The sequence below is a fragment of the Canis lupus genome, chromosome 5 (assembly GCF_011100685.1).
Source record: "Canis lupus familiaris isolate Mischka breed German Shepherd chromosome 5, alternate assembly UU_Cfam_GSD_1.0, whole genome shotgun sequence".
NCBI classification, from domain to species: Eukaryota; Metazoa; Chordata; class Mammalia; order Carnivora; family Canidae; genus Canis; species Canis lupus.
This window is the reverse complement of record NC_049226.1, coordinates 65,006,515-65,018,189: the sequence shown is the minus strand read 5'-3', so window position 1 is coordinate 65,018,189 and position 11,675 is coordinate 65,006,515. Positions and strand designations below refer to the sequence as shown.

General features: G+C 59.0%; 2 protein-coding genes across 7 annotated transcripts; one reads left to right on the top strand and one right to left on the bottom strand.

Annotated features, from left to right (window-relative positions):
• The first annotated feature begins 68 nt into the window (after positions 1-68).
• Positions 69-3,410, top strand: TRAPPC2L (trafficking protein particle complex 2 like). 6 transcript variants are annotated; one of them, XM_038538054.1, is made up of 5 exons: positions 69-167; positions 1,001-1,173; positions 2,019-2,106; positions 2,245-2,324; positions 3,200-3,410. In XM_038538054.1, exons 1-5 carry the CDS (start codon positions 135-137, stop codon positions 3,243-3,245), a joined length of 420 nt encoding a protein of 139 aa, XP_038393982.1. In that variant the 5' UTR covers positions 69-134; the 3' UTR covers positions 3,246-3,410. The 6 variants fall into 6 exon arrangements, with proteins under 6 accessions (XP_038393982.1, XP_038393980.1, XP_038393978.1 ...); XM_038538052.1 differs by having other exon boundaries at positions 1,001-1,189; positions 2,011-2,106; XM_038538050.1 differs by having other exon boundaries at positions 1,001-1,189; positions 1,978-2,106.
• A 2,874-nt stretch (positions 3,411-6,284) lies between these two features.
• Positions 6,285-8,397, bottom strand: PABPN1L (PABPN1 like, cytoplasmic). Its single transcript, XM_038538821.1, is given in 6 exon segments — positions 6,285-6,910; positions 7,292-7,350; positions 7,486-7,633; positions 7,913-8,102; positions 8,104-8,144; positions 8,323-8,397. Coding segments are annotated over 6 exon segments (714 nt in total). The 3' UTR covers positions 6,285-6,709.
• Positions 8,398-11,675: the final 3,278 nt, after the last annotated feature.

The following is an 11,675-nucleotide window of genomic DNA, read 5'->3' as shown; positions in this document are numbered from 1 at the left end:
AGCCCCGAAGCCCCGGCAGGCGGCGGGAACCGGCGGGCGCGCGGCGGCTGCTCCGGCGGGGCCTGGCGGGGCGGGGCGGGGCGGCCACGTGACTGGCGGCGGGGTCACGTGACGCGGCCGGCCGGGCCTTCAAGATGGCGGTGTGCGTGGCGGTGATCGCCAAGGAGGTGCGTCCGCGGGCGGGCGGGGGGCTGCGGGACCCCTGCCCAGGCGCCCCTCGCTCCCGCCTCCGCCCCCCGCCCTGCCCTGCGGGCTCCGCCGGAACCGGCTTGGGGGGCTCGCGGCGCCGAGGTGGCCGGGGGCGGGGCGGAGGGAGGCGGCGGCGGGGGGCCGTGTATGCGGCTGCTGGAGCGTCGGCCCCGGGTCCCCGCTGGCCTGTCCCCGGCGGTCCGCGGGCCCCGAGCCTCGCTGGCCGCTCGCACAACGTCCTGGCTCCCTGCGCACGACCGCCCGGCGGCCAGCGTCCGTCTCCCCCTCCTCCCCGCTCCGGCAGCCCCGGTGCGGACACCTGAGCAGGACGTGGCCCGCGCCGGCCCCAATCTCCGGTGGCTTCTCCTCGCCTTAGGGCAATGGCAGAGTAACTTAGGGGCCCCATCCCCTCGGAGTTACCTAGCTCCCCTGACGCCTGGGCCTTTGCGCCGGGAAGCCCCCTCCCTCTCTTCCCCGCTGCCTCCTCTTGCGCTGGCCCCTCTAGATGTCATTTCCCCCAGAAAACTGTTTCTGATTCCTAAGACAGCCGAGCACCGTCCACACGGTTTCCTTGTGCCCGAAGCGACCGTGTCCTTCTGTGTCTTGTGTAGCATGAGGCTCAGGAGGCGGTCCTTGTGGAAGATGTTCCACTCTGGAGGATAGGCAGTGGGTTTAAGAGAATGAGAGTGTGTTCCTGTGGCTAATTGGCTCTTGGCCAGTCCTCCGGCCTGAGTGCTCTGGAGCCTCATCCTCGTGGCCTGTGCACCCAGGATGGGTTCTTGGCACTTCAATTCGGCATCCTTTCTTGCAGAATTATCCTCTTTACATCCGCAGCATCCCCACGGAGAATGAACTGAAATTCCACTACATGGTGCACACGTCCCTGGATGTGGTGGACGAGAAGATCTCTGCCATGGGGAAGGCCTTGGTGGACCAGAGGGAGCTGTACCTGGGCCTGCTGTACCCCACAGAGGACTACAAGGTGTATCCTTCACACCAGGTGGGGGCCTGCCAGTGGGTGGTCTCTATCTGCGGGCTTTCATACTGGAGATTCCACCTCCAGCTTCTAGGTGTACTGTAGGATCAGGTGACCTGGAAAGACAGAACTTTCAGCTAACGGAATTATGGCAGCTTGAGACTAATTAAGACTTCACATCCTTTTTTCCTTTAATTAGGAGGATGGGGGGAACACTGAGGAAAGCGGGGGCATGAATTCCCTGGAGACATGTGGCAGTCTGCACCTGTCCCTTGTGTGGATTGCTTTCCATACTCTGTCAGCAGGGCCACTGCCTCTGAGCAAGGGCAGCCGTTCTGGTTCTGTCCCAGGCCCAGCCCCACAGGCCACCGTAAAAACTTGACCGGTCTTTTGAGACAAATGGCATGAAACCCATGGAGTTTGAAGACAGCTCCACGAGTAGTTATGTCACCTGCTTGGGAACCACTGTTCTTCCAGATAAAGTGGACTTTCATGGCTTGGGTGTCTTAGGCAGCGACTGCCTGATGCTTGGGCCTCTGGTTTTGCAGTTAGAACTGCTGGGCCAGGAAGCTGGGGTGCCCCAGGGTCTGGGCAGGTGGGCCCCAGAGCTTAAGTCAGAACAAGGTTTAGCTGCCTGCCCTCTGATCCTCATGTGAACAAAAACAAGGAAGTGTACAATCCATCTGGTGTGGCCCGTGAGGTCCTCCTGGTGTTGTGGGACAGGTCCAGCCTGGGGCTGGGGTGGGGGGCATGCACAGATGGCCCTCTACTCACACCCCCTCCATGGTGATGCCATTTTTGTGCTGTCACAGAGTCCCTGTGTTGAAAGCACATTCCCTAACCAGCTCTGCAGGTATGGCTACGTGACCAACTCCAAGGTGAAGTTTGTCATGGTGGTAGATTCCTCCAACACGGCGCTTCGAGACAACGAGATCCGCAGTGTAAGCACAAGGGGTCTGTGGGCTCTGCCTGGGCCTGTGTGTATTCTCTTTTTCACATTGTTTTCAAATGCTGAGAAGTCAAAAATTGGGCAGTAGGCGTGTGTACCTGTGGACTGACACCACTGGCTCTTGTCTCAGATGTTCCGGAAGCTGCACAATTCCTACACAGATGTGATGTGCAACCCCTTCTACAATCCTGGGGACCGCATTCATTCTAGGTGAGTTGACTGCTGTGTATGGACCCTGCCTTGCTGAGAGCCATGGTTCTGAACGTGAGGGAGGGAAGGTCTGTTCAGGTGACAGACATTGTTTCTCTAAGGAGTAATACTGAAGCAGCAGAACCTCATTTTCCTAATGAATTCTTGTGTGGATGTCCAACATATGAAACAGACAGAGGACTCACACTGTGCTCTCTCGATTTCCCAGGTATGCCCTGTAAGCTCTAGGGCCTCCACAGAACCCAGCAAAGGCCCAGGCATGTTGCAGAACCTTTGTGAGAAAACGTCCTCCTATTGCTGTCCACTTTGTTTTTGACATTGATCTTGGATGGTCAGGAAATCCTTGGATGGTCAGGAAATCCCACCCACACAGTTCTCCTCTGATAGATACAGATGTGATATTGGGATCTCACAAAGATCCTTTATAACAAGTGTTCATGAGCACATGTTCCAAATCTCCTGGGAATTCCCTATATTCCTCGATGTGGGGCCCTGCAGTGACCCAAGCCAGGCCTTTCCCATGGCACCTTTCCTCTGTCATGACGCTGTGTCTCATTTCATCCTGGGCACCATATGAGAGAAGCAGGTGCTGGTATGGTGAATCCTATGTCTCCCAGGCTGTGCAGGACAGGGACAGCCACCAGCCACAGCCTCTCTACCCTTCTCTGGAGATCAGCTGGAGATCCAGCTGGGATCTTCACACAGGCCATGAGGAGGCACGAGAGTTAGATTCTCACTGCCGGGGTGGCAGGGCGCTGGCCTCATGATGAGTGTACATGACTGTGGAAAGTCCCAGTCCCGGGACGTGGATGGTGCTACGGAGCCTGGCACTGCCGGCAGTGCTGCTTCTCCGATGGCTCGGTTTCTCTCTGCAGGGCCTTCGACAGCATGGTGACATCCATGATGATCCAGGTGTGCTGAGCATGAGCTGTGCTGCCGGTGCTGGAGGAGAAGTGCTGTTGACATAACCGTATTGTTGATACAGATATTTATTATCACTTGCCTATTCTCAAGTGTCACAGACGTGCTGCTGGGGGCAAAGCCTCAGGCACAGTGCATGCAGACTAAAGGTCTTCTGAGATTGGATTTGGTCTTTTCCCTGTGTCTGCAGAGGGTCTGAATGAGGAGAGTGTAGTGTGGGACGCTCCAGGATGGTGCACAGGTTGGAGGCTGGACAGAGCGGGGAGCTGTTGTCCCCACAAGGCATGAAGGAGCAGGGGGGTAGGTGAGAGAGCCCACAGAGCTCCGGGCCCTAAAGAGGCTACCGCTGCAGGATGGGGAGTGGGTGGGGGGGAACGCAGAGGGAGGTACAGAGGGACTCTGTACTCTGGCCTCTGCCCTGGCAGGGTGGTGTGTCAGGCCTCCCTGAGGCCAGAGCCAGATCTCGATACCCCCAGCCCCTCAGCACAGCCCACACCTCCCCCTGCAGGGAGGGGCCTTCATGTTTCCAGTCTTGGTCTGGCCTCCAGAGGACCCCTCCCAGAGCCAGGGAGCTGTGACTCCGCGTGTTTATTGCCTCTTGCTTTCTGAGGATGGAGTGAGCAAGCCCCAGAGCCTTCTACCTCCGTCACTGGTTAGTGCACAGCAGTTGTGAGGAGGCCCTCTGCTTACCTGCTTCCTCTTCAGGTCCCCGAGCAAGCTGGGATGGAGGGGTTACATGGGGGAGCTGATAGGATTAGATTTCTGCATTCTGCTTCCCCAGAGGCCTGCTCAGCTAAGTCCAGGTGACTGTCTTCTGGGATTGGGTGGCCCAGGCTCGAGTAGCTTTTGTTATTTGGCAACATGGCCAGTGAAGTGGGAGAGGCCACCAGCAGGTCTGAGCCCCACCACGCGGTCTGCTCTGTGGTGTCCTTAGCACACTGGCTTCGAGTACTGTGCCGCAACACAGCTGCGAATCCCTTCTTTCCCTTCTCGGGCACCTCTGAGCCTGACAAGGGGAGGGCATCTGGGACCCCCTGCGGAACCAGGATGGAAGCTGTGTACCTTTGCATCACTTTCCCTTCCCTTCCTGTCTAAGGAACGTGGGATTCGTTTTTGAAATTCATAAGTAGAAGGAGAAAATCAGTCAGGAGTGGGTATTGACACAAGTCCCAGCACCCCATCTCCCACAGCAGGCGAATTGGAAGACTGCCTAGAGCAGGACTGAGAAACACCTGCACACAGGCACTGGTTCTGATGCCACCTGCACACTTCTGGTTGAGCCTTTGGCAGTGAATGCTCCTGCCTGAGTAGTGGCTGTGGTAGTGCCTGCAAGTTGCTGACTTGCTTCCTTACTGACAAAGCCACAGTGTTATTAGGTACAATTGACTAGACAGAAGATGTTTCCCACTCTCCGGTAGCACAGAATGGTAGGTAGTTATGGCATGTAAGTGGATGGTGTTGAGTGGAATTTGCGGGGAAGATACTTTGAAGGGGGATTCAGTTAGCAGTTGGAGTATCCTTCCTTCATCTTTTCCTTTCTTCCTGCCTGGGTCTTGGATGTGATGGCTAGAGCTAAGGCAGCCCTCTTGAGAGCATGAAGAAAAGCTTTATTCCCCCAAGGATGGGGAGCAGAAAGCCAGAAGAAACATGGGTTTTGCTGACATAGCTCTGGACTCCTTACAGTCAGCACTTTGTAGATGAAAATAAACTGCTGACTTGTTGAAGCCGTCATTTGGGTTTTTCTGTAGGTGCAGCTAGACCACCCTTATTTTTTTTTTTTTTTTTTTTTATCTATGATAGTCACAGAGAGAGAGAGAGAGGCAGAGACACAGGCAGAGGGAGAAGCAGGCTCCATGCACCGGGAGCCTGACGTGGGATTTGATCCCGGGTCTCCAGGATCACGCCCTGGGCCAAAGGCAGGCGCCAAACCGCTGCGCCACCCAGGGATCCCCTAGACCACCCTTAAATGTGCTCTATGTTCAGGAGTTTTGACATCCTTAGGTAGCATCCCCCCATTTAAAGCCTGAGAAAACCAGCTCTGTGTTGGGAAGGAGAGCATACTACAGGTCCAGCGAGGATGTGGGGTGTGGGGTGTCTGCCTCAGAGGGACTGCCTGCTGGACTTCTGTCAAGGGCTAGGCGCTCAAGGTGCATGCGCTCCCATGGTGCCTCACTGGTGTGTGTGTCACTCACTGTGGGGGCAGCCATACCCCGGAGGGCCACCAGACCTGGTTGGCAAACGCAGTTTTGCTATAGCGCCTCGTGGAGTGGGAAGGTGGCTACTGGCTGAAAAGCGGGGCCGGCCTGGGGCTGGGGTCTGAGACCCGGGATGGGCCGTTCACTGTCAGGCTTGCACCCGAGATAGAGGTGAATAAAGGGGAGGCCTGTTGTGTGCTTGTAAAATTGGTTCAAATTTAACTTATGCTTTACCATTAAGACACATTTCTCCTTTTCTTTAAAAGACTTGGAGAGCCCCGAGTGGCACAGGAGTGCGGGCCGACCTCCTGCCCCGCCTCACCCCGTCCCTGCCCCCAGGGTGCCCCGCTTCTTGGGGGACGTGTGGCTCCAACCCGGCCCAACTCTGGAGATCGCATCCTCCCTTCAATACGGCGAATACCACGGAGAGAACCTGCCACGGCCCCTGCAGGGTTGAGGGGGAGAGGGGAACGTGAGCCCGAGCCCCGGGGTTTGGACGCGGGGCCAGCGCACCTGAGTGGATGCCTGCTCCGCCCCCAGGGCGCCTTCCCGGCCCCGCCCTCCCGAGGCCCCGCCCACCGGCTCCGCCCCTGTCGTTTGAAGCGGACCCCCCCCTGGAGGCTGCTGAGGGGCAATGGTTGTCCTCTGGCGTGGGGCTGGCCTCGCAAGCCTCCACGGTAGGTGGAGCTGATCCCTGGCAAGTTGGTCCTTTGGGCAGCACCTGGAGCCGAAGGCGGAGTCCGTCTAAGACACCTGTTCTCCTGGGCGCACAGGGCTAACACTGCCTCCTGGAGGCTCACAGGCAGGTGTGCACAGGCCCCAGTGCCCATCAGCCCTTGCAGCAGTAATTACAACCCGAAGCTCCTGGGCGTCGGCCCCTGACCTGTTCTCAACCTTCTCAAAATTCTCACTCAGACCTGAACTGTCCAGCCACAGGCATAGTCAGGCGACGTGCCCCTGCCAACCCAACATGCCCCAGGGGTCCAGCTGGGGAGGAGAGCCTCTCCCCAGTGCCATATCCAGTTGAAACTCGCTGGGCCCTGAGGCACCACCACCCTGCCCCTGCTGCCCCAAGGATGTGCCCAGTGCACCTCCACTTGGTGGGGGGTGGAGAAGAGTCTCAGGTTCCCTCCACCTGTGTGTCCCAGCTCCTCAGGGATGAATGGGTTAATGTGGAGGTGGTCAGAGCACACACCTTGATGACTCGGCCTCGGAAGATGCTCTGGTCCAGCTCCACTGCAGCCTGGGCTGAGCTCTTGGCCGCAAACTCTATGTAGGCGTAGCTGGGGTGGTTGGGCAGGGCCGGTGAGGGCCACCCCAGGGCACCCAGCCTCCCCACCCTGCTGCCTGGCTGGCACTGACCCCTTGGGGGTGTCCGGAGAACTTGTCGCATAGGATGGTGACCCGGTGCACCTCCCCACAGGGGTTGAAGTAGGCTTCCAGCTCCTCAGCTGTGCTCCCGTAATCCACCTGCCACAGATATGGCCCTGATGTTGGGGGGCTCCTGTGGAGGCCTGGCCCCCTCACCCCTGCTGGGTGTGGGCTAGGGACAGAGACCGCATTCTTCCTGTGTCAGACGCCCCTCTACATAGGTCTGTTCTGTCCAGAGAACGTGTTTCCAGAGTGGCCAAGTGGAGATTCCACGTGGAAATCCCGAATCCCAGCTCATGCTGAGAAAGTCCAGTGCTGGAGGACATGGGGCCCTTGGTCTGTCTTGGGGCAGCCCTCCCCCAGCCAGGTCCCCTGCCGTCTGGCTCCTCCCTCCTGAAGCTGTGTCCCTTTCTTTAATCCTCAAGGCTGAGAGGGGGTGGTAGGTCCCCATTTGGTCTCCTCCCTGACTTAATTGCCCACGTAGATGGATCTGTGGTCCGACTCCACCTTCCCCGTGGGGGTCCTTGGGCAGGGGCTACCTATGGGGGAGGGGGGTGCTCAGGACAAGAGGTCTCCCGACAGGCTAGTGAAGAGCAAGGGGACTCAGAGCTGTGTGCCTGGGGACTCATGGCCTCCCCACCAGGGAAGGGTCGGCCTGGCCTGCCGGCTCCTGCCTGCCTCGGGGCTCAGCAGCAGCCTGGCCAGTGTGGCCCCTGCGCCCTCTGCACCCTCCTCCTCCCCTGCCTGGCCCTGCGCCCCAGGTGTCTCCAGCCTGTGGGCCTGCTCCATGGCCCACAGCTTCAGTCTGATGGCTTCCAGCTCCTGCCAGCACGACCCCACATTGAGCCTAGAGGCAGGACAGCCCCCAGGCACCTTTCGAGGGAGGGGAGAGGGAACCAGGCCTGACCCTGTCTGTGCTCAGTGTCACCGGCCCCATGGGGACCTGCTGCAGGGGCAGGGAAGGCCCGTGGACTCTGGCCATCCTCCCCAGCCTGCAGGGGTGGGCATACCGCAGGGACAGTGGCCACCGGCCCCTCTGAATCTGTGCCCGAGTGTCTGAGGTCCCTGGCCAGCCTCCTCTGGGCTTCAAGAGGGCGTTACCTGCTCAGGCACCTGTTGCTCAGCCAAGTCCTTCCCCTCCAACAGAGACAGGGGGAAGCTTGCATCTTCCAGGTCTTCCTCAGCTTTCCATGGCTTCTTCTCCTTCCTGTCCCCGCCCCCTGGTGCCAGAGGGGTCTTCTCCACTTGGCTCCAGGCCCCTCAGCCCTGGGCTTCAGGGTCCGTGGAAACTCTGCAGCCAGGCCTCAGTCAAGGGTGGGAAGAGAGAGCATGGCTGAGGAAGGGCCACATGAGCAGATCTGGACCTGCCTCGCTCACCTCCACTCCGACACCTGCCTTCCCCTGCCCTCCCCCGGGGGTTTTAAGCTCCTCTGCAGTCCAGCTGCTCCCACTAGAGCACTTAAAAGGCTTCCCGCTGGGCTGACTTCCAGGCCCTGGCCCTGTTTCCTCACCCAGGCAGACACCCCCAGGACACTTGAGGAGAGAGGAGTGAGCTGAGGCAGATCCCGCCGGCCCTCCACCTGCATGAGTGCCTCGCTCACAGTGCCCCCTGCTCAGTGTCCAGTCACAGAGTCACAGGTAGGATAGGATGGCAGGCCATGGATAGGATGACATGGGCATAAGTGAATGAAACAAGTGTGCAGAGGCAGGAGATATGGCACCTGGGATCAGGGCAGACCTCCTGGAGGAGGTGGCGTTTGGGCTACCCTAGAGGGACTGGCCAGGCAGGGCAGGGGCAGAGGATGATGTGGGCTGCGGGAGGAGCATGAGTGAAGACCTGGAGGGGTAAGGGTGTGTGCCACAGACAGGAGCCCGTGGTCTGGGTAGGATAGGGTCCATCCCTCTTCTTGACACCCCTTCATTGATTCCCCAGGAATTGCCTCTCGTACCCTCGTTCTGGACCAGATGGTAGGTGGGAACCACTTATGAAGCCGGGGCCCTGCTCTGACTACGGGTCATAAAGGTCGAGTCAGGTGCAGATCTATAATGGACACGGGAGGCCTGAAGGCCACTTACAAAGTCCCCCGCTTCCATGCCAGTGTCTGCTCCTCACCTCTGCCCCGGGAGGGCAGCTGTGGGCCTGTGTCCCCGCGTGGCCTTGTTACCATCTGTCTCCATTGGAGTGGGAGCAGCCGCTCTGGCTGGCCTCAGCCTGGTTCAGCTTTGGGGCTGTTGCTTCATGTTTATGGAGAGGTCCTCTGGGCATGCTGCCCCCCCTCTAGGCCACAGCTGGGGAGGTCCACGCTGGGCCCGTTGGGGTCTCTTCCCTGGGGATTTGGATGGGCGATGAGCCGCATCTTACAAGGAGCTGGCCGCTGAGCCCTGGGCCTGGGACAGTCTCTCTTCCCACTGGGGCAGGACAAGGGAGCATTTGTGGCTGCTGCTCTGGCCTCGGAAGCTGTGCTCCCTACCCCCCTCCCGGTGGAGTCTCTGGTCCTGGAACTGGGAGACTTGCCCCTCGAGGCTGCTGCTCCTCCGGCACCACGCTTCTTGCCCACCACACCCACTCTGCACCCGTGTCCTCACAGCCCCATGCACTTACATGGGCGTGACTCCAGGGGGCCCTATTGCTACTGCTGTTTCCAGGAAGCCTCCTCATTGCTCCTCCTTCCTCTTACGGCCACAGCACCAGGCTTCCCCCCGGTCTACCCTGGCAGGTCACAGTGCCTCAAGGGCAGCGAGCATGTCTGCATGGAGGACAGGACCTCGGCCCCATGTGGGCTGGGTGAGAAGGGCAGTGCGGCCTCTGCCTACAGTCCCTGTGGCACGAGGGGGTCAGGTCCTTTGCCTCCTGCGGGTCTGAGGCCCCAGGGAGGGCCTCTGGCCTGGGCCCTTCCCTCCATTCCATGTGGGAGGCAGAACACCACCGTGGCTGCGGCCAAGCCAAGAGCCGGCTGGACTCAGGCCGGGCCCCCTGCCAGCCTCCCTCTGAGCTCAGGCCTCTGCAATGGAAAAACGCTGTCACCCTGCTCTCTGCTGAGAGTGCTGACACACCAGGCCAGCCGCCTGGCTTGAGGACAGACCTGCCCCCATGCTGGCCTTTCCAATGACGCCGTTCAGAATACATCATGTTCCAAGCCTGGGCCCAAGTATTAATAATACCCCTTCCTCCCAGGGGCTGCCAGCAAAGCAGGGGCGCCAAGTCCTGGGCATCTGAATCTGGCGAGGACCTGCTCTGGGAGCCAGGACACCATGGCTGCGACACCCTGGCTCCTAGGGATCAAGGTGTCCCTTCCCTGAGTGTCCTTCCTTAGGGTCTTGTGGGAGGTACCTGGCCCTGCCACAGGCAGTAGGCCTTGACGTCCTGGAAGCCATGGGTGTCACCTGGGGCTCAGGGTCATCCAGGTCACCTTGGAGACACAGCCTTTGAAAGTCCACCCTACTTGCCAAGAACATAGGAGGCTGTGGGTGAAATTTCCACTCACACCCCAACTCAGGTCACCCATTTGTTCACCGCCCTCCCATGGGGCAGGGCCTTGTCTCTCTTGCATGGCCCCGAGAAAGCCCCACATATACGGTGAATGACCACATGAGATGCGGCTTTGCTGCGGTCACGTGGAACCAAGGAGAGGCACAGCCCCATGATGGCAAACGTTGGCTTTATTACACAACACAGATAATGGACGTGACCTGAATCATGACGTCTTACAGCACCCAGGTCAAAGGGGGACACGCAACAGGGACGGCATGCCATGGGTGCCCCAGTGCTAAGGAAAACCCGTCACAGGAAAACAAACCAATACTCGCTCCAGCTCCCTTTGGGGAGGTATAAAAAGAGAAGAGGAGGAAAAATCCATCCAATCCCCACGAGGCCATGCATGGCCGAGCCCTGGGCCTATTCCCTGGAAGGCCAGCCTGGCTGGGCTCCCTCATCCCGCTGGACAACAAGGGTGACCACTGCCCCCATTCTAATATTTAAAAAACAGGCTCTAATTTGAGTCCAGATGTTGTATGACTGCTAGAAGGGGTCTCTGGGGCGGCACTCCAGGAGCCAGCTGAATTGAAACAAAAGCAATAGAAACCATGCAAGATGGAGTTTCCCAGAACTGTGGAGACCAGATACGCACTGTTGCAGGCGCTGGGCTCCCTGGGCCTTACCCAAGAGGTGGATGGACGAGAAAAGCTGATGTGCCTCCCCTCCCAATCTAGCTCGTGTTCTGCTTTCTCCTCCAGTCCTGCTAGCAGGACCATCATCTGGGGGCTTTGCTCCCAGCCCCATTTTGGAAGATAACATGTGGCAGGGAGCCTGAGGCTAGGAAGTGCTGGGAAATCCTCTAGTGTCCAAAGAACAGCTCCTGCCATCAACCAAATTCAGCTTGCACGGGATAGCTGTTCCTACAGCTATCCAGAGCTCTAAAGGGCTGATTTCCAGAGACTGATAGCCCAGGATGGATGATGGGAGCAAGTCGTGAACCCCCTGGGAAGAAGAGTTCCAGGAGCACTGGGTTCTTTCTCCCTCCTCCCCATCCTTTCCTGAAGACACCTCCTCCGGGCAATGACCCCTGGAGACAAGGACAGGACACCCACAATGTTGGGGTCTTGCCAGGGAATGTGCTCACCCTGACTGGTGGCCCTGGTCACAGGGCCCCTGAGCAGGTGTGTGGGCCATCTCCCAATGAGCACTCCTGGCCCATGGCCACCACACTTGCCAGGCGAACCCAGACTGGCCAAAGCTGTTGCTAGGACATCGGTCCAATTGACTCACAATGCCTGCAGCAGAGCTTTATCTGTTCCTGGAGCAGGCCTGGACCAATGGTTGAGGCATGGGAGGAGGCCGGCTAAGCCCACAGGCAGATTCCTTCAG